Below are 22,507 nucleotides of genomic sequence, written 5' to 3'. Positions count from 1 at the left end.
CCACTCGTAAAATCGTGCATGGTAGCCGTTGCAGAATGTTTGTTTCCAAGGGAGGTGCAGGCAATTGAAGGGGTTTGCCTGTCGAAGCAAACAATGTCTCGTCGAATCCTAGACATGGCAGCGGATTTAGAGACACAGCTCAGGAAAAAGGCGGAGAGCTTTGTTGCATTTTCGCTAGTGCTTGACGAAAGCACCGACATATCGGACTGTGCTCAGCTTGCAGTTTTTGTGCGTGGAGCTGCAAGTAACTGAAGAACTCTTGGATGTGGTACCACTCGATTACACCGCAACAGGACCTGACATTTTTGAAGCTGTTTGTGAATCAGTGGACAATATGAATTTGCCGTGGGATAAGATCCATTCTGTAGCGACAGACGGTGCACCACAAACGATCGGGTGTCACCAAGGTTATGCTTCTCGTTTGAAAAATAAACTCAGGGACGAATTCGGGAAAGACATTTTGACTCTTCATTGTTTTATTCACCAAGAGGCACTGTGCGCTGAAACAATAGAGCTAGGTGGCGTAATGAAAGATGTGAAGTGCGTGAATTTTGTGCGGCGTCACGGTATGAATCATCGCCAATTCAAAGGATTCCTGAAAGATATGGAAGCGGAGTATGGGGATATACATTACCACAGTACAGTTCGTTGGCTGAGTCGGGGAAAATTTCTTGATGTTTTGTTTGCCATTCGTGAGGAAATATCCCTTCTTCTCGAAATGAAAGGGGAAGAAATGCGTTGTCTGAAAGATATAAAATGGATATCAGAGCTGGCGTTCCTAGCTGACATAACTATGCATCTAAATAATGTAAATATGTCATTGCAGGGCAAAGGGCAGCTAATAGTTGACATGCACGACCAGATCAAAGCGTTCATGCAAAAGTTACGTTTATTTGAGAGGCATATGAATAATGGACATTTAACGTTCTTCAATCGTCTTGCTTCTTTAAAACTACCTGAAGGTACTACTTTCGGCGATTACCAAGCAAAGTTAAAGCAGCTCATCACGTCGTTTGAAACACGATTCCGAGACCTCACTAGTTTGGAAATGGAACTTAAGGTGTTCAGCATTCCTTTTTCAGTTTCCCCCGATGACTTGTCATCATCACTTCATTTGAAGATCATTGATTAGCAAAATTCAACTTTGTTGAAACACAGGTGCTACAACACGTTGGATTTGTCATGATGGTATCGTTCATTACAGCAAAAAACATTTCCCAAGCTTCACAACAATGCTGCTCAGATCATGGGCATGTTTGGATCTACGTATTGTTGTGAGCAGCTTTTCTCAGCAATGAAAAGAGTAAAAAGTAAGGAACGATCGTTTCTTCAGGATGCAACAATGAAGGCCATCCTCCGCATTACCGCTGTGAACACTTTGACGTCTGATATTTTCGATCTTGTAATGAAAAGAAAAGTCAAGCTACAGAGGCCCAATAAATTTAGTATACAATTTCTTATAAAACAGTTGTTTCTTATTTATTTCCTGAACATTGTATTTCCTGGTGTAGCATGTCACCACGTCTTAGGAGCTGAAAGTATGAGGTTGTCGATCTTGTAATACGCAACTGGCACATCAAAACGCTTGCCTTGCCGCCTGCCTCAGCCTGCCGTGCCACCTGCCGGCGTGCGGGCCCACTTGAATGGTCACAGCGAGCGACACGGCTCCCTGGAGCAGGGAGCGCTCCGCGGCTCACAACGGAGCCGACGAGCTGGAACAGCCTGCATTAGACAGTTCATTCCATTCTGGCAGATACTGTAATTCTTCTTCACTTTCACTCTGGATAGCAATGTCATCAATGAATCTTAGCATTGATATCCTTTCAACTTGAATCTTTCTTTTGTTTCCATCATTGCTTCTTCAATGAATAAATTGAACAGAAGAAGCAGAAGTGTACAATCTTGTCCTAAACTCTTTTTAACCTGAGTACTTAGTTCTTGGTCTTATTGTTCCCTCTCGCTCTTGTACATATCATACATTATCCATTGTGTCACGTACTTTACCTAATTTTGCATTTTGGGAGTGCTCAGTTTTATATTGTTGAACATTTGAAGCAATGTGTGAAAATTTGCACCAATGTGAAACCTTGTCAAGATCTGCCTGGATATTTGTGCAGCATTTTTCAAGCAGACAGCTGTGTCATCTGAAAAAGATTCTAAGTTATTAATTTTATCTGCCAGATCATTAACATAAATACAAATTGGAAGGGTCCCAAAATACTTACTGGAGCGTGTCTGAATTTGCTTCTACAGCTGTTGATAACTCTTCATCCAAGGTAACATGCTGTGTCCTCCCCACCCAGAAATCATCAATACAGTCACTAATTTAGTTTGTTACATCTTGAATCATAGCCTACTTTACACAAGCCACAGTTTTCAGTATTCCAACATCGTGCTGTTTTACACTCTAATTCAAGAAAATGTGCGTTTAACACATGCACACACGAATGAATTGTTCACATTTTCTTATTTAAACCTCCAGAAATGTATTTTTAACAGATTATGTAACACAGGGACAGAACATGGTGCACAATGCAGAAATCAACTACCACATATGACTGGTTGTGTCATATGCTCAAACATCAAATCAATGCCATGATTAACACATGTGCAGAAGATCAAATCAATAAAACTACTACTATTTACATGGGTAAGATGGGTCTTCAATGAAGGATGAACATTATGTTATATGAAAACTAAATATTGTGCAGCTATCAAGTATAGTGCAGAATGTGTGGCATGCACATACATAACACATTATAAACATTCCTAATGTTATTATACAATCGTTTAATTCAAGGGAATTTCAGTACCTGGTTCTCTAGAGTAAACAGTAAGACATAGAGATAACTGGTTTAACTAACAATACTACTCTGATGAACTGTTTGGTAGACTCATTCCAGGTGTTTGTACATCCAGAAGTCACTCTTGAAAAGGAAAGTAAAAAATAATGGAAAAGAGGAAAACATACACAATATGAACATAAATTCCATTTTAGCAACTGTTTTTAACGTTTCTGACAGTATAAGGGTTTTTTGGTGTTGTTTGAAACTGATATATACTTCGTATTTTGCCGCCCTATAACCACAGTTTCTTAGCTTAAAAAAAAAAAGATTAGATCATATGTACGAAGCAAGATAAAAGATTATCTGAATGTAAATTCCTCTTAGAATCTGCCTGGCTGTATTTGCAGGTAAGACACTAATTTGTTAGCTTTCTTGAACCTGCTCTCGTGGATGGTGTAAAATTCTTTTGTTGTAAACACACCGGGATCTATACCAACTTTCTTCAACACTTTAATTCTGCCATTATTTCCGTTATTGCAAGATAAAAATGCATCAAAGACACCTATTTTGAGTACTTGGAGTCCACCGAATGTCCTTTTTGAGTATCTAATCCAAATTAAATTATTGAGGCTTTCATTTGCATTTTGTGTATTTCTGTAAAGACACTTCCTCAATAAACCAAGGTTTGCAAGAAACCTAAATGTGGGCTTAATCGCATTCAGAACAGGTTCTGGTAATGAGTGTTTATATGAATATGTCTCATTTCTGTTGCTGAACTTACATTAATGTCTTTCAGACACAGATTGTGCATTGGTGTTTAGTCAGTGGATAGTTTGTGTCAAAAAATTACCCACACGGCACGCCTCATTGCTCTAAATGGTGTTTGTTTTTCCTGATAGCTCTCCCATAAAATAACTGAAGAGAACCAATGTCTTTCAGAGTAAGCCTGAAGTTTTCTTCTAGTGGTTTTCCATTCTCAGTTACTTCACCTTTCTTCTCTTTCAGCAAGTGACAAAGACTTCCACCAAGCCTCTTTTGGATGTGGCCAATACATTCCAACTTCTCTATTGTTGTATTGTACAGATTTTTATCTGTTACAGCTTTGAACGGAAAGGAGTCCCTATCAGCAAGGTATTTAGTATATCTAACACCATATTGGTTCTCAGATCTGGTGAACATCATCCCAATTTCAGCAGTCCCCACTTGTGTCACTATAATTTTTAGAGCATGCTACTGCATGCTTTTCTTGCCACCATTTCTCACTGTCTTCGTTGTTAGACATTTTCCTTGTTGCACACTGGTGGCAGTATTTAGACACAATTTCTACATCTAAAACGCTACCTAAGCCAATACTGTACCAAGAACAGATGCAACTCCATACAGAGATGTGTGACCCCTTTTCATCCAGGTCCTATCTACAGACACACAAGGGTCAGTAACATTTGTAGTAGAGTCGCTGTGATGAATACCTACCCCAGCATCTACTTCTTTTTCGTTTATTTCCACCAATTACTTCACTGCTTTCTTCATAGAAACATTGGAAGTATCAGGTACAGCGTCAGACACTTCTTTATTTATTTTTTCAAATCTTGCACAAGTTGGAGGCATGTTCAGAAAACTGCACAATAAATTACTACCTTCTCCTGCCCTGCCCAAGGCATCTCAGAGCATATGCTAACCTAAAATTGCTTTCATAGGTGCCAGTGTCAGTTTGTTTGGAGGAGGAAAATGTAAATGGCCACACGAATTACGAATTAATTTAAAAATCACAAGCTATTCCCACTCATCTTTCTTCAACAACAATCGTGCATTGCGTATTTTTACAGCTAACACATGAACATTAAAACTTTATAGCCTGGCAGAGATGCTCTAAACCAATAAGTCTGAATCCACTGGAATTCATATCAACACTATCCACACCTGTACAAATCTCCTGTCCCAAGTTTCAATGCTGAATCTGAGAGCTTATTTTCTTCATTTCGAGCTGCTTCCTCTTTTTTGTTGATAAACCGATTTCTATGAAACCTCCGTTTCCTATACACAGTTTTTCCACCACCCATAACGCATAAATCTTGAGTTCCACATAAAGGTTTGCGAATTCAACCTTTCACTTTCTAATTTGTGTCAGTATTGTCAAAACGTAAATAAACCACATGCAAGAAAGTTTGCAGGCAAATACACTCCTGGAAATTGAAATAAGAACACCGTGAATTCATTGTCCCAGGAAGGGGAAACTTTATTGACACATTCCTGGGGTCAGATACATCACATGATCACACTGAAAGAACCACAGGCACATAGACACAGGCAACAGAGCATGCACAATGTCGGCACTAGTACAGTGTATATCCACCTTTTGCAGCAATGCAGGCTGCTATTCTCCCATGGAGACGATCGTAGAGATGCTGGATGTAGTCCTGTGGAACGGCTTGCCATGCCATTTCCACCTGGCGCCTCAGTTGGACCAGCGTTCGTGCTGGACGTGCAGACCGCGTGAGACGACGCTTCATCCAGTCTCAAACATGCTCAATGGGGGACAGATCCGGAGATCTTGCTGGCCAGGGTAGTTGACTTACACCTTCTAGAGCACGTTGGGTGGCACGGGATACATGCGGACGTGCATTGTCCTGTTGGAACAGCAAGTTCCCTTGCCGGTCTAGGAATGGTAGAACGATGGGTTCGATGACGGTTTGGATGTACCGTGCACTATTCAGTGTCCCCTCGACGATCACCAGTGGTGTACGGCCAGTGTAGGAGATCGCTCTCCACACCATAATGCCGGGTGTTGGCCCTGTGTGCCTCGGTCGTATGCAGTCCTGATTGTGGCGCTCACCTGCACGGCGCCAAACACGCATACGACCATCATTGGCACCAAGGCAGAAGCGACTCTCATCGCTGAAGACGACACGTCTCCATTCGTCCCTCCATTCACGCCTGTCGCGACACCACTGGAGGCGGGCTGCACGATGTTGGGGCGTGAGCGGAAGACGGCCTAACGGTGTGCGGGACCATAGCCCAGCTTCATGGAGACGGTTGCGAATGGTCCTCGCCGATACCCCAGGAGCAACAGTGTCCCTAATTTGCTGGGAAGTGGCGGTGCGGTCCCCTACGGCACTGCGTATTATCCTACGGTCTTGGCGTGCATCCGTGCGTCGCTGCGGTCCGGTCCCAGGTCGACGGGCACGTGCACCTTCCGCCGACCACTGGCGACAACATCGATGTACTGTGGAGACCTCACGCCCCACGTGTTGAGCAATTCGGCGGTACGTCCACCCGGCCTCCCGCATGCCCACTATACGGCCTCGCTCAAAGTCCGTCAACTGCACATACGGTTCATGTCCACGCTGTCGCAGCATGCTACCAGTGTTAAAGACTGCGATGGAGCTCCGTATGCCACGGCAAACTGGCTGACACTGACGGCGGCGGTGCACAAATGCTGCGCAGCTAGCGCCATTCGACGGCCAACACCGCGGTTCCTGGTGTGTCCGCTGTGCCGTGCGTGTGATCATTGCTTGTACAGCCCTCTCGCAGTGTCCGGAGCAAGTATGGTGGGTCTGACACACCGGTGTCAATGTGTTCTTTTTTCCATTTCCAGGAGTGTATATAGATGTCAGCCAGAGACATAGATGTCAGAGTTAAACAGTTTTACAATTTAAAGACATTTCTATAGCTGCTATCACGATAAAATTCACACACAACATAGATTAAACTGCATAGATCAAGTTTTTGGACCAAAATCCATTAAATCCCCCCTTAATATTGTCTGCAAGGTCATTAATAGACAAGATGAACAGCAAGGGTTCCAACACACTTCCATGGGGCAGACCTGAAGCTACTTCTACATATGAAGACGACTCTCCATATAAGATAACATGCTTCGTCCTCACTACCAAAAAATTCTCAATCCAGTAGCAAATTTCTGTTGATACTCCATTTGGTCCAAAGCTTTCAGTATGTCATGTGAGAAAAGTGCGAATTGGGTTTCACATGACCGTTGTTTTTGGAATCTGTGCTGGTTGACATTGATGAGGGCATTCTGTTCAAGATACCTCAATATGTTTGAGCTCCGAATATGCTCTATGAGGAAGAGAACCCGGCTTTACAGGCAAATCAGTAGTCTGTGGTTGCCTAGGAGAGACATTTTACCAGACGTTGCTCATATTACAACAACTGAAGTCAAAATTCGTATTTCACTGAATGCAACACTGCCTCAGTTGTAGGCTTTCTTCACAGCTTTGGCTCTTGCCAAGACTCCAGCTTGTATAAAGTCAGCTGTGATTAGTTCCTACTTACATTAATAAGCATTGATGTGCCTGTGAGTTAAATACTTTTTGAAAGCCTAGAAATACTACATCCACAGGACGGCCTTGATCCATAGTTCTTAAGATGTCATGTGAGAAAAGTACGTGTTTAGTTTCGTGTTGCCAGTGATTCATTTGAGCCAGGGCCAGATGTAGAGGAGGGCCAGAAGCGGGGGGGGGGGGGGGGGGGAGTCAGGCGAACTGAGCCACCGACCAGTATGGCTGCTTTTCAGGGGGGCAGCAGATTCTTGAATTTTAATATGGTTCCAAAAGGACAGATTTAACTTGACAATGAATTGTGTTTTGCATAAATGAAGGATTGTGAAAAGAAGTTGGAAATACAAATCATTCATATAATCTGGAAAATATCTATAGTATTGTGAAATAGACAAGAAATGAAACACTGGTCACCTTGGGTGCATCTTTCAAAATAGCAACGCTTGCTTGAGGCAGTTTTGCCAACTCATTTTCTACCATGTACCTTCACAACTCTTGAAATATAGCTACACTAGCTTGAAAACCTCGTACATAAATGGAAAACTTTATGGAGAAAAAATAAAGATAAGTGTCAGCACATTATAGACTAACAGTTCCTATGCAGGAAATGTAAACAACTATACCAATATCTGTGAGAAAAATTCTTTGTTATAAATAAGCAGAGAGTTAGTAAAATATAGTCTTTTGATTTCAGACTTCGTGTTTATGTGGCATTTACACAGGGAAAGTTGAATGGCATCCTTCTCACACAACTCCCTCTCCTTTAGATGTGACATTATTCTTGTTCTTGCCACTCTTCTCTAATTAATTTTTTCTGGTTTGCTTGTAACAAGTTTTCTTTCATTCCCTTTTCTTTCTCTGTGTTGAATCACTAATCAACAGATACTAACATTAAGGTCTTATGGAAAAGAAATATAAGTCCTTACTTTGGAACTGAAGCAACTAATCTGCACTGCACGAATTGTATATCCAGTTTCGTCGTATTTCACAGTGTTTGCGTCCTAAACTTTATTTAGACTTTAACTGTTATTTTTCGCTACAATAAATTAAAGTTCTTTCAAAAAGTTATAAATAATACCCTTTCGATATACGACGACCGTCATTTTTGCTTTACATCCTACAGACAAATTAAACAGGCACTGAGGAATTATAGACTTTTTCAATAAATAAAGCATTTATCGGAAAGTCACTTAGTTCTACAACCTTCCACGTCATACAGGAGAAGCGGCTATGTTATCACCGACAATGCAGTACTCAAATGTGCATGTCGTTCCAGGTCTCTTGCCGTAGTTATTGTCTCCAGAACTGTCACTCTGTCCTCACGGTTACGTTGTAAATTTCCTTGCTGCCAGCAGCCAAATCGTAACGATGTTGTTTCGTTTTATTTTAACCAGATGATGACCATACAACGCTGAATCTAAGATACAAGCGCAGTTTCTGTCACAGAAATATTGGAAGTGCCATTTCACATACTATAGCCTGTTTACTGTTTCTTGTTCCTTGAACAACTTTGGCAACGTAAGCGATCTACCACTGCCCTGCCCTGCAGTGAGGCGTTTCAGTGCGCAGTGAACAGGTGTGCATTTGTTTCTTTTACTTTGTGGTGTGCTATGAATATGTACTGCATGTGGAGATATATACGCACTTTCACGAAAATAGTCTATCCTGCACATCATTTACATGTCCACAAGCTATCAGTATGCAACACAAAATGTGAACGTTGAAAGTACTGCGAGAACTCTACTCACCTATGAAAGCCAGGTCATAAAAATAGATAAATCGAACTCGGCGCTATATTTAGTTGGACATTTGTTCCGAAAAGTCAGACTACCGATTTTAATTAGAAGTAGAAACAGTTAGATATTTTCACTCGTTTATTAATAATGAAATACAGTCTCTGTTTGTTGCAATACTGACCTTAAACATGCTTAAACTAAAAAAGCAAAATCAGTAAACAGCTTTATAATCCGGCAATTATAATATCACCAAGTGCTCAGACATCTTAACACATATATTTTTATGTTCTTACAGAATATCTCCTTAATCTGCTTCATACTTTTCCATGTACTTGCATCATTAGTTTGGTACAGGTCTCTGTTGTGCAGCATAACTACTTGTGCTTTCTGCAGTTTATAATTAAAAAGCCTAAAAAACCTCGGATTGGCCAGACTCTCACATATTTAGCTGGACACGACCGTAAAAAACGGGACATAACTGGTTATAGGCTAAGCCATGTCTCCGCAATATCCTTTCTTTCAGGAGTGCTAGTACTGCAAGGTTCGCAGGAGAGCTTCTGTAAAGTTTTGAAGGTAGGAGACGAGGTACTGGCAGAAGTAAAGCTGTGAGGACGGGGCGTGAGTCGTGCTTGGGTAGCTCAGTGGTAGAGCACTTGCCCGCGAAAAGCAAAGGTCCTGAGTTCGAGTCTCGGTCCGTCACACAGTTTTAATCTGCCAGGAAGTTTCATATCAGCGCACACTCCGCTGCAGAGTGAAAATCTCATTCAGGAAACATCCCTCAGGCTGTGGCTAAGCCATGTCTCCGCAATATGCTTTCTTTCAGGAGTGCTAGTTCTGCAAGGTTCGCAGGAGAGCTTCTGTAAAGTTTGGAAGGTAGGAGACGAGGTACTGGCAGAAGTAAAGCTGTGAGGACGGGGCGTGAGTCGTACTTGGGTAGCTCAGTGGTAGAGCACTTGCCCGCGAAAGGCAAAGGTCCCGAGTTCGAGTCTCGGTCCGGCACACAGTTTTAATCTACCAGGAAGTTTCATATCAGCGCACACTCCGCTGCAGAGTGAAAAATCTCATTCTGGAAACATCCACCAGGCTGTGGCTAATCTGCAATATCCTTTCTTTCAGGAGTGCTAGTTCTGCAAGGTTCGCAGGAGAGCTTCTGTAAAGTTTGGAAGGTAGGAGACGAGGTACTGGCAGAAGTAAAGCTGTGAGGACGGGGCGTGAGTCGTGCTTGGGTAGCTCAGTGGTAGAGCACTTGCCCATGAAAGGCAAAGGTCCCGAGTTCGAGTCTCGGTCCAGCACACAGTTTTAATCTGCCAGGAAGTTTCATAACTGGTTATAGCCAGACATCTACATCTACATCTACATCCATACTCCGCAAGCCACCTGACGGTGTGTGGCGGAGGGTACCTTGAGTACCTCTATCGGTTCTCCCTTCTATTCCAGTCTCGTATTGTGCGTGGTAGTATCTAACAACCCAATACACACCTCTACTCCCCACTTGTTAATCTCCCTGTGGCTGTCCTCGTGCTCCTCCCTTCATACTACAAGCTCATCTGGGATCAGGAAACAAGAAAAATTGAAAATAGGTTAGTTGTATATTCTTAATTTCGGTTAAAACAGTTTATTTTGAGGTTTTAATTGAAAATGTATTATACTGCAAACATTTCAGTTCTGTTTCTCTGACTATCTCGGGCTTTAAATACGTATCAAGTCAGAAATATGCATGATTAAATATTATATGTGAAAATAAGACGTCATGGGTGAATGATATTGTGAAAAAGGTGTGAAAATACGAAGAGCGGCTGGACCTGAAATTTTCGCATGGGACTGCAAAATCCCTGGTTGGAACTCAGAATACTATCCAAGATACTTATACAGATGGATGTCAACGATAGTGGACAGTAGTTTCGCGTATCCCGTCTGCTACCCTTCTTGTAAATCGTGAGATGGTCCAGTGTTCTTCTTGCCATGACAAATGTTTTGTGGTGGCGCTTTTCTGTATAAAGAGGAATTATTCTTCCTAAAATTATAATTATCTCTACATGAGATTAAAGACTAATTTTATTCTGACACTGCTTTAAGCTCGCCACTTTTCCACGTTTTAGACGTACCATAGACTGAACAAAAGTTTCCTCGTCGTAGCCTCTTTGAGCCGCTACTATGCTTTCATTTCCCATTGTAGTTCGATTCCTATTGCTCACTGATTTTATTTTTTGCGCAGTTGTTTTATTTCTGATTATTGTTATCACGTTAAACCTAATTAGATCAGTGAGCCTGATGTTGAAACATTGATGTTTTAGTTTAGCTATTTCCAACATCTTTTAAAAAATATTCGGGATCAGCGTTTTATGTTAATAGTTTCAGTTTTTAATCAGTGAACTTTCATACTGTAGTTTGGTGCCCTTCCTTTTACACGTAGAACAGTTTAGGTTTTTTCTTCGCCTACGAGATAACACGAAGCCTGTGATCATTGATTCTAGCTCATTAGCAGCAGAAGCGCAGACAGGTTACTTACTATCGAATGTCTTTGACTGTCCGCTTTGGTGTTGAAATGACAAGTAGTGCACTCTAGTATATGGCAATCTTGTAGAGAGTAAGCAATGGATTCCCAGCTACTTGGGACATGGGAGGTAAGCAAAGTGCGGAACATTTGTGTAGTTTTGTGTTAGTGACATGTTTAGACAGAACTTTGTGGTTAGTGTGATGGCTGATGCCGTCAGAGAAGCAGTTGTGATGTTTTGGTTGCAATTGTCACAACACATAACATGTAGAGGTTTGACAACTTCGTGTTGTACGAAAAGGTGCGGGATATAGCTGAGTTCGTGTACTGCTTTACAGGTTGTTTCATGCACTCCTCGCCAGACTGGACTGGTGGAAAACACTGGTGTTGATGGGTAAGTAGTGAATCTCGTATTTAAAAAATAATAAAACAAAACAAATGCTTTATGTGCAGAGTATTTTTCTTAACCAGATTTGTGTTTGCATTTTAGGACCCGCTTTTGCCTGGATGAGAGTGGTGATGTTACGTGGACAGTTCCGGATGACGCTGAGGCTATACCTCTGTTTAACTGTGAAACATATGAAGTTTACAATTCACCTCCCATGGGCGTTGTGATAAGATTCGGAGCGTATGCGGGTCACGTCATTGAGTTTCGGGTGGGTTTTATTAACATTTAAAGTTTTTGCGCTTTTAAAATTCCTTAACCTGAGTATCAGTAGTATTTCTTAAAAAAGGATCCATTCCTTTATCGAATAAAGCTTCTTGGTCTTATTTGGAATGTATTTACTACGTTATCCTGTTTATCATATGACGAGCGGTTGTCGGTAGAGGTAACAAACTACTAATTTGTGCAAACAAGATTGGTAAAAGATCGCTGTCCTCAGAAGGAGTGCTGAATTGTTAAGTGCAGACTAAATTTGTGTAGTAACTATTTTCGTTGATTTTAGATTGGATGCTGTACACAGATGAAACAAGCATTAGCTTTTGACTGAGGGCGCGACCGCTACGGTCGCAGGTTCGAATCCTGCCTCGGGCATGGATGTGTGTGATGTCCTTAGGTTAGTTAGGTTTAAGTAGTTCTAAGTTCTAGGGAACTTATGACCACAGCAGTTGAGTCCCATAGTGCTCAGAGCCATTTTGACTGAGGTAAATAAATGGAGAACATGAAGTCTTAATGACACTGTAAGCTTGAAATGTTCATTGTAACCAGTGGCTTTGTTAGAAAAATGTTGCTTGAGATTTAAAGAGAAACTGAAATTCTTAAAATTTTTTTAGACTTGATATGTTCATAGAGATATGACCTAGTTGCTCCTTTTAAGCTGCAAGATGAACCAGGAGGTAACTGAAGTTTTGTTGGGATACATGTCTTGTGATCCAAAGATAAATATAAAGATTTGGAGGATCTGGCTAAAAACTGTCAATATGTGTAGGCCTATAGGAAATGTGAATTTCTTTACACAGCCTCATCGAAATGATGGAGAGTCTTCATCGGATGTAGAAGTAACTTCGGGTGTGCCCCAAGCAAGTGTGTTGGTGCTCTTGCTGTTCATATGATCAATTAATGAACTTGCAGACAACATTAATATTAAAATCAGGCATTTTGCAAATTATCAAGTCATCTGTAATGAATTAATATTGGAAAAGCTGCATAAATATTCAGTTAGTGATAAGATTTCAACTTTGTGCAGAGATTGGAAACTTGTTCTGTATGTTCAGAAATGTAAAATTTTGCAGTTTACAAAACGAAAAAATGTAGTATCCTATGACCATAATATCAGTGATTCACTGTTGGAATCGGCCAACTCATACAAGTACCTGGGTGTAACACTTTTTAGGGATACGAAATGGAATGATCACATAGGTTCAGTCGTGAGTAAAGCATGTGGTAGACTTCAGTTTATTGGTGGAATACTGGGGAAGTGCAGTCAGTCTACAAAGGAGATTGTTACCAGTTCTAGAATATTGCTCAAGTTTATGGGACCCATACCAGACAGGACTAAGGGGGGATATTGAATGTATACTGAGAAGGACAGCTTGAATGGTCACAGATTTGTTTAATTCCTGGGAGAGTGTCTCGGAGATACTGTAGGAACTGAACTGGAAGACTCTTGAAGATAGATGTAAGTTATCCCAAGAAAGTCTATTAACAAAATTTCAAGAACTGGCTTTAAAAGATTACTCTAGGAATATACGACAACCCCCTATGTATCACTCACACAAGAATTGTGAGGATAAGATTAGAATAATTCTGCATGCACAGAGGCATTTAGCCAGTCATTCTTTGCGCACTCCATACGGTGATTTGCTGAGTATAGATATAGAAGTAGAACTTCCCTACTCCCATTACCAGTTTTTGAACTACATTATGAAATAGCTAAAGCAGCTGAAACTAGAAAAATATTTGTATGGTTTCCTCTTTTGTGAATGAACCAGAAATTTTTACCTATTTTTATTCGCTGCATTAGGAAAAATTTTCCTTATGATGCTCTTAGAAAGGATTTGTGTGTTTAACAACAGTGAGCATTACAGCTAATAGCTTGAAGCACTTACTTTCCTAATGGAACACTGACAAGATTGATAACAGACTTTTTTTATTTTTTTTTGTTTTTATCATTCTGAAGAAGAAAAAAAACATAATTTACTTTATTCTATAAAACTCCTTTCCTTGTGCATTGAAATGTTGAATTACAACTCTAGGTGCCTGTAGTTAGACCTTTGCATGTTTGTCAATACTTTGTTTGAAATTTCTTTTTAGGATCTCTAAACAATGGAAAATCACTGGATGAAATGCCAATATTATGAGAAAGATACGATGTTCTTCACTACATGCAAGTGATATTGAGTGACAAACAGAAACAATGAAAAAGACTGCTAAATATTAATCAGATGCTGGAATATGTCATTCATCAGAAGACATAGACAGTACAAAAGCCACCCTGCCCAGTGATATTTACTGGGTTGGATGGTATCGGACAGGGAAGGTGAAGGCCGGTAAAAGCTAGTGCTGCGGGAGCATGCAGGGCTGTGGTGGGGACAGGATAGTGGGCTGTTAGGTATGGCATCTGGAGACTGTGCTATGGGAGGCTGTGTTGTGGGATGGGGAGGAAGGGGAGAGGAGAGAAGTAGACAGGCGAAGGACTCTACAGGTGTTGCACTAGTGAGATAGGTGTATGTAAGGCTGGAATGGGAGCATGTTATGGGATAGATAGGTGGAGGACAGGGACCAGTGAAGATTGAGGCCAGATGGATTACAGTAAAGGAGTATGTGTTGCAACAAGAGTTCCCACGTGCACAGTTCAGAAAAGTTGGTGTTGATGGAAAGAATCCAGATGGGAAGGCTTTGAAGCAGCCATTGAAGGCAAGCACATTGTGTGTGGTGGTATCTTCAGCAACTGGATGGTCCCGCTGTCTCTTGTCCATAGTTTGGCTGTGGCTATTATTACAGTCAAACACCTTGTTAGTGGTCATGCCCACATAGAATGTAGCATTGTGGTTGCGGCTAAGTTGGTAGACCACATGGTTGCGCACATGTGGCCCTACCTTTAATTGGATGGGAGGTGCCTTAGACTGGACTGGAGTAGGTAGTAGGATGATGATTTTAGGGACAGATTTTGTATTTAGGTGTATTGCAGGGATATGAGCGGGGGCAAGTTTTTTGAGAGCAGAGGTGGAATAGGGATGGTCAAGGATATTTCAGTGGGGAGGTGTCAGAAACTCTGCTAAGACAGGGAAGGAGAGGGTCTTTCTCTCAACTTTTGCTAGTGCCTGTCCTCCACAAGCCTATCAGCTTCCTTACTTTCGTAAGAAAACTAATCTTGTGGCTGTGTTGTGAGATGGGGGTGAATGACATCATTTCTTTGCTGCCTCTGCTGCTTGATTAAATTTGGTGTATATTGTATATTTGTAATACATTCCGGTTAATGATCAACTTATGAATGTATCTTCACTTCAGATGCTCTCATGGAGGGAGGGACACTGAGTTGTGTCATACAACTGCTGAAAGGTTGATTTTTTTTAAAAAAAGTTTATTCCTGCTACACTATGTTGGACGTAACTTCTTTGCATGTGTTTTTTTTTTTTTTTTAAATTTATGGCAGCAGTGATTTTTTTTCCTTCCACTTGGCTTTACGTCACAATAGTGATTTATTGTTAACTATTCCTACAGGGAGATCAGTGTCAAAAGTTGAGGTTAGAAATACCCTTTTTGCTCCGTGGCAATTGGCAATGCTCATTGCAAAGTTGCACAAGAAATAATGTGTTGTAAATGAGCCTCTTATGTTATGGATGAAACTATTTTCTTTGAAAATGCCAATGTTTTTCAACCTACTACTGAGAGAGAAACAATAGCAGAAACCCGAAGAAGCAGATTTTATTTTATTTTATTTTTTTTTTTTCCGAAGTGGTGGCCATCCTGCTTATTGACTAAGATACTTTGGATGGTATTATCACAAAGAGTACTAAGCAATATTTGAATTGTTTGTTGTTACAGTGTGTTCAGATTAAATTCCCAAGTTTTTCTTTTGCCAATGTCTTAACTCCTAGCACATTTGTGAGGGTTCTCACTTTTGATTGGGTGCACAGAACATTTTGAATGAAATAATTAAACTATCTCGCAAAAATACACTTTCATGACTATGACTGCCGTATTTATTCTTGAAAATATTGCTTTCCTTTTTCGCTCTTGACAGTGTGTTACCTCGCAGTAAAGTAATTACACTTACTACTCTCCAATTTGTTGTAGTTTTGCTACTCACCATATCGCGGAGATGCTGAGTCGCAGATAGCCACAGCAAAAAGATTGTCAGAAGTGAGCTTTCAGCCAACTAGGCCTTCATCTTAAATAGACACAACGCACACACACACACACACACACACACACACACACACACACACACACACACCCTCAGGGGCTCAGCGTTTAGTTGCTGGTGCTTCAATGACCACTGTAAAGCGCAACGGTGGAATGTTTTACGGTACAGAGCCCGGGGATCTTGGCTTAACTGCCTGGGTCGCGAGGATGGTATAAACCTCTATAAAAAAAATTTCAATCTTGAGGTGTGCTGCGCGCTGAGGAGACACATGGCTGTTGAGGTAGAACAGTTGCTAGCGGGCGACCTCTGGGGAACCTGCCCCCCCCCCCCCCCCCCCCCCCCCCCCCCCCCCGGTTGTATTAGGCTTACCCAGGCAAGTGGGGCTCTATCTGGGTGGACATTCCTTTCCCTAGCTGCTCGTGGGACCACCATGAAATGAAATATGAATAGTGTGCAAGCACAAGACTCTAAGAAAGGAATGTTCAATGCTTCAAAGTATGCCCCCCAATCGTTCCCTTCCCTGCCCACACCAGGGGAGGAACGGTGGTCTAAATTACCTGGTGAGACGTATTCTCCTCGATTTCTGGTTTGCAGCCGAACAGATGGGGACTCATTTCTGACCACAAAGCCTCAGTTTTTTGTGGAAAATTTAGAGGACAAGTTTGGAGAAGTTGAGGGCATGTCTAAAATGAGGTCTGGAGCAGTCCTCATACAGACAGCATCCCCAGCACAGTCACGGGCATTACTTGCTTCTGACAAGCTCGGTGATGTTGCAGTCTCCATTACGCCTCATAAGAGCCTCAATATGGTTCAAGACTTATTTTTTATCGTGATCTGTTGTTGCAGTCTGCGACGAGCTCTGTGCAAATCTGGAACGCCACAGTGTCCACTTTGTATGACGTGTCTTGAGGGAACCTAAAGATAATAGGGTCGCCACCGGTGCCTTCATCTTGGCTTCCGAGGGCGACACACTGCCCGAGAAGGTCAAGGTGATGGTATATTGATGTGATGTTAAGCCTTATGTCCCTTCTCCCATGTGCTGCTTTAAGTGCTGGAGGTATGTGCATATGTCATCGAGATGTGTCGCAAACCCTACCTGTCGTGATTGTGGACGTGCCTCCAACCCCAATGCTCCGTGTTCGCTGCCCCCTGTTTGTGTCAGCTGCGGACAGAATCATTCACCTTGCTCGCCAGACTGCGCGGTTTATCAAAAAGAGCGGAAGATTATGGAGTATAAGACCTCGCACGGAAGGGATCGCTTGGTGCCCTCCCTTCCATGGTTACTGCACCTCCAGACGTCAGCCACCATCTGTGGGCCGTAGGGCTTCCAGGTCTTCCTCGGTCCATGAGACTGGGTCGGAAAAGCCCACCCAGCCTGATAAACCAAAGTACAAATGGGACTCTACCAAAAAGAAGAAAAAGCAAAAGGAGAAGTAGGTAGAGACAGAAAAGGAGTTCACCACTGCAACTGAAGATGATGTGGAACATCTAGCGTCCGTTCAGGAGCTAGATGTTGCTCAACCCGCAGTTCCTATGAAAGTTGATCAGGCTACTTCGCAATCGGTGGCGGTGAGCACTTATAAGGTGTGACCTATCTCCCCCCCCAGGTTCTTTCATGTCTTCCCATTCAGATACCATTATCCTTCAATGGAATTGCCGTGGTTTTTTCCACCACCTAGCTGAGTTGAAACAGCTTTTGTGCTGCTTCCCTGCCACTTGTCTGGCACTACAGGAAACCTGGTTTCCTGTTCGGTGGACCCCCTCCCTCTGTGGCTACCGGGGTTACTGTAAGAACCATATAGAATATGACAGGGTGTCTGGCGGTGTCTGTGTTTATGTTCTTGCCACTGTTCCTAGTGCCCCAGTGCCACTTCACATGGCTCTTGAGGCTGTGGCTGTTAAAATCCGGGCAGGAATGGAGCTTACCCTCTGTTCCCTCTACCTTCCCCTGGATGCGGTTCTCCCTCTTGCCAACCTAGCTGCCTTGTTTGCCCAGCTCCCCCTGCCATTCCTCCTTTTGGAGGACTTTAATGCCCACCACCCTTTATGGGGTGGGGCCCAGACCTCGGGCTAGGGTAGGAACGTTGAGGCTCTCTTGGCACAGCAGGACATTTGCCTCCTTAACACTGGTGCTCCTACACATTTTAGCTTGACTCATGGCACATACTCGGTCATTGACCTCTCTCTTAGTAGCCCAGGTGAAGACCTCAGTTGGATGGTCCATGACGACCTCTGTGATAGCAGCCACTTTCCTATCCTGGTTTCTCTTCTTCAATCCGAACCCCCTGAGCAGCTGCCACGATGGTCTCTTCGTGGAGCTGATTGGGCAGCCTACACCTCAGCTACCATGGCCATTGCCCCGCTTCCTGGTAACTTTGATTTGGCAGTGGACGAGGTCACTATGGCCATTGTTTCTGCTGCCGAGGCAACTGTCCCCTGCTCTTAAAGTTCCCTAAGGCGTAAGTCACTCCCTTGGTGGACACCAGAGATTGCAGAAGCTATCCGGGACCGCCAGCGAGCCCTACGACGACACCAGCGTCATCCTTCCCTAGAGAATCTGGTTGCCTTTAAACGGCTGCAGGCCCGGGCTTGGCGGTTAATCCGGCGGAGCAAACAGGGCTGTTGGGAATGATATGTTGCCACCATAGGTTCTCGCACCTCCCCATCTCAGGTGTGGTCGTGGGTTCGGCGCATTTTTGGCTTTCGCCCTCATGCTTCCGTCCCTTGCCTTTCTCTTCGGGGTTCACTTTGTACTGACCCAGTCGCCATCGCCGAACATCTGGCAGAGTACTTCGGTCGTATTTCTGCGACAGCAGTCCACTGCGCAGAATTCCGCGCCATAAAAGAGTAGGCTGAGAGTACGCAGTTGTCGTTTCGCACGCACCATTGGGAATGATACAACGCCCCGTTTAGTGAATGGGAGTTCCAAAGTGCCCTTACAGCTTGCCCCTATACCTCTCCATGTCCAGACCGAATGCACAACCAGTTTCTTCGCCATCTCTAGGCGCACGGTCAGGGTGAATTACTCGCCCTGTTTAACCGCATCTGGACGGAGGGCATTTTCCTAACTCGTTGGCAGGATAGAGTTACCATCCCGGTGCTGAAACCTGGTGCAGATCCGCTGGTAGTTGATAGCTATGGCTCTATCAGCCTTACCAACGTTATATGCAAACTCCTGGAACGGATGGTGAGTCGGCGGCTCATGTGGATCCTCGAAGCTCAGGGCCTCATAGCCCTGCAACAAGGGGGGCTTCCGTCGGGGCCGCTCAGCGATCGACAATTTAGTCTCGCTAGAGTCGGCTATTCGTACAGCTTTTACCCGGCAAGAACATCTAGTTGCTGGTTTCTTTGATATTCGGAAGGCGTACGATACCGCCTGGCGCCATCATATCCTTGCTACGCTGCACAAATGGGGCTTAAGGGGTCCACTTACAATTTTTCTACGGAATTTTCTCTCCAATTGCTCCTTTTGGGTTAGAGTTGGCACTTATTTTAGCTCTGCTCATATTCAGGAGAATGGTGTCCCGCAGGGCTTGGTTCTCAGTGTTCCCCTCTTTTTGGTGCCGATTAATGGTCTTGCGGCTGCGGTGGGCTCATTGGTCTGTTCCTCTCTATATGCCGATGACTTTTGTCTTTATTACAGTTCCCCAAGCATCAGTGTCGCTGAACGGCAGCTGCAGGGAGCTATCCATAAGGCACATTTTTAGGCATCCAACCACGGTTTTCAGTTCTCAGCCTCTAAGACCCGAGTGATGCATTTCTGTCATCGCTGAACAGTCCACCTCCATCCAGAGCTGTACCTTGCTAATGAACTCCTTCATATTGAGGAGACGCATCACTTCCTTGGCATGTTGTTTGATGCTCAGCTCACTTGGACACCTCATCTTCGCGAGCTTAAACAACGGTGCTGGTGGCACCTCAACATCCTTTGCTGCCTCAGCCACACTGTTTCGGGGGCTGCACGAACGACCCTCCTACAGCTCTATAAGGCCTTAGTCCAGTTCCGTCTCGACTACGGGAGCATGGTGTACGACTCAGCAGCACCTTCAACATTGCAGATCCTCGACCCGATTCTCCATTGTGGCGTCAGACTGACGACAGGTGCCTTCTGCACTAGTCCAGTGACTAGCCTTCTTGTAGAAGCTGGAATCCCTCCCCTACGATTTCACCGACAACGTTGCTTGCGTCATACATCGCCCGAGTCCATGCCTCGCCCGACCACCCAAACCGCAGGCTCCTTTTCCATCTTCTGCCCTCCCCTCCCCACGACGGCGGCCTAGGTTGGGTCTCCCGATCACAGTCCGCGTTTGTTCCCTTCTCTAGTCACTCGAGTCCTTTCCCCTTCGTCCATCCTTCCGGTCCTCTTCTTCTACCCCTCCTTGGTCCCTCCCTTGCATGTGGCTTTGCTTTGATTTGTCCTGCGACTCCAGGTCCTCCGTTCCACCTGTCAGTCTTCGCCAACAATTCCTGGCTCTTCTTGCCTCATTTCGCGATGCAGATGTAGTCTACACTGATGGTTCTGTGGTCGATGGATGCACTGGGTCTGCTTTCATCCACAGAGACTATGCTGAGCAGCATTCCGTGCCTTGTGGGAGCAGTGTTTTCACTGCGGAGCTGGTTGCTCTTTATCGTGCACTCGCTCATCGTTCCTCCTGCCCTGGGGAGTCATTTGTCATATGCAGTGACTCCCTGAGTGTATTGCAAGCACTTAACCAGTGTTTTTCTCGGGACCCTTTGGTGCGCGGTATTCAAGATGCTGTTTTTGCTCTCGCCGAGTGTGGTCGTGTAGCGAAGTTTGTGTGGACCCCGGGCCACATCGGCATTCCAGGAAACGAACATGTCGATCGGTTGGCCAAGCAGGTCACCACTTCGCCACCCCTGGAGCTTGGTCTCTTGAAAGAGACCTCTGGTCAGCCCTAGATTGCCTGGTCTGCGATGTCTGGAGCTCTGAATGGTCTGTCTTGAACATGCCAAATAAGCTCCGCATGGTCAAGTCGTCCATGGCTGTATGGAACTCATCCTTGAGGGGCACGCGTAGGGACTCGGTTATTCTCTGCTGTCTCCGAATTGGACATATGCAGTTGACCCACAGCTATCTCATTCGTTGTGATGCAGGGCTGACATGGTACATCTTCTGATGGACTGCCCCCTTTTAGCCCCCTTGCGGCAGTCCTTTAATTTACCAGCTGCACTTCCTTTAATTCTAGGTGATGATGTCTCTATAGCTGACTCAGTTTTATGTTTTATCCGTGCAGCTGGGTTTTATCACTCGCTCTAGTGTGGGCGTTCGTGCATGATTTCTCAGGCTACACCCACTCCAGCGACTTTTAATTGTGACGTGGATACGAATATAGTGTCTTTTATGGTAACAAGTTGTGTTGGTACCTCTATCAACGCTTTGCAGCTGGAGGTTCTTCGTTTGTAGTGGATTGGTTGACCTTTTAGCTGATGCATCAACTACTGTAGTCTGTTTTACTCTCGTCAACTATTTGCTCTGCTCCTTTTAAGTGTCTTCTATTTTGTGTTGTTGCGGTGTTCATTTTAGCTGGGTGCAGAGGTTACACTTTTACTGTATAGGCCTTTTACATGTATGTCTGTTTGGAACAGGGGACTGATGACCTCGATGTTTAGCCCCCATCAAACCCCAAAACCAAAACACACACACACACACACACACACACACACACACACACACACACACACACACACACACACACACACACAGTCTATGGCTACTGAAGCCGGGTACAAGCAACAGTGCATGTTGTGAGAGGCAACCAGGTGGTGGGATAAGGAGATGGCTGGGGCAGGGAGGGGGGAAGGATAGCAGGGTACGGGTCGCAGATAGTGAAGTGCTGCCTGTGGGAGCATACAGGGATGAGGTGGAGAGACGATAGCACAGCTAGGTGCAGTCGGGAGGTAGACAAAGGTTGGGGGAGGGGGGGCTAGCAGAAAAGGAGAGAAGTGAATGGACTGAGGGTGCATTGGTGGGATAGAGGCCTGTATAATGTTGGAGTGGGGACCGGGACGGGGCTGATTGGTAAGGACAATGACTAACGAAGGTTGAAGCCAAGAGGGTTACGGAAATGTAGGATATATTGAAGGAAGAGTTCCCATCTCCACAGTTCAGAAAAGCTCGTGTTGGTGGGAAGGATACATACGTCACAGACAGTGAAGCAGTCATTGAAATGAAGAACTTCACATTGGACGGAGTGCTCAGCAGCAGGGTGATCTAGCTGTTTAGAGGCCACAGTTCATCAGTGGCCATTCGTGCAGACATGACAGCTTATGGCTGTCATGCCAACATTAAATGAAGTGTAGTGGTTGCAACTTAGTTGTAGATCACATGACTGTTTGTGCAGGTAACCCTGCCTTTGGTGGG

At 44.0% G+C, this 22,507-nt stretch overlaps 1 protein-coding gene across 2 annotated transcripts in view; it reads left to right on the top strand.

Annotated features, from left to right (window-relative positions):
- The first annotated feature begins 11,351 nt into the window (after positions 1-11,351).
- LOC126180933 (uncharacterized) overlaps positions 11,352-22,507 on the top strand; it is a 131,621-nt gene continuing 120,465 nt past the window's right edge. For both annotated transcript variants that reach the window (XM_049924731.1, XM_049924732.1), the window contains exons 1-3: positions 11,352-11,444; positions 11,653-11,708; positions 11,805-11,970. In XM_049924731.1, coding sequence (XP_049780688.1) covers positions 11,415-11,444; positions 11,653-11,708; positions 11,805-11,970 — 252 coding nt within the window. In that variant the 5' untranslated portion in view covers positions 11,352-11,414. The remainder of the gene's footprint in view (positions 11,445-11,652; positions 11,709-11,804; positions 11,971-22,507) is intronic.

This window comes from Schistocerca cancellata, chromosome 1 (assembly GCF_023864275.1).
Source record: "Schistocerca cancellata isolate TAMUIC-IGC-003103 chromosome 1, iqSchCanc2.1, whole genome shotgun sequence".
Classification (NCBI taxonomy): Eukaryota; Metazoa; Arthropoda; class Insecta; order Orthoptera; family Acrididae; genus Schistocerca; species Schistocerca cancellata.
Note: the sequence above shows the minus strand (reverse complement) of the source record. Positions and strands in the feature narration are given on the sequence as shown.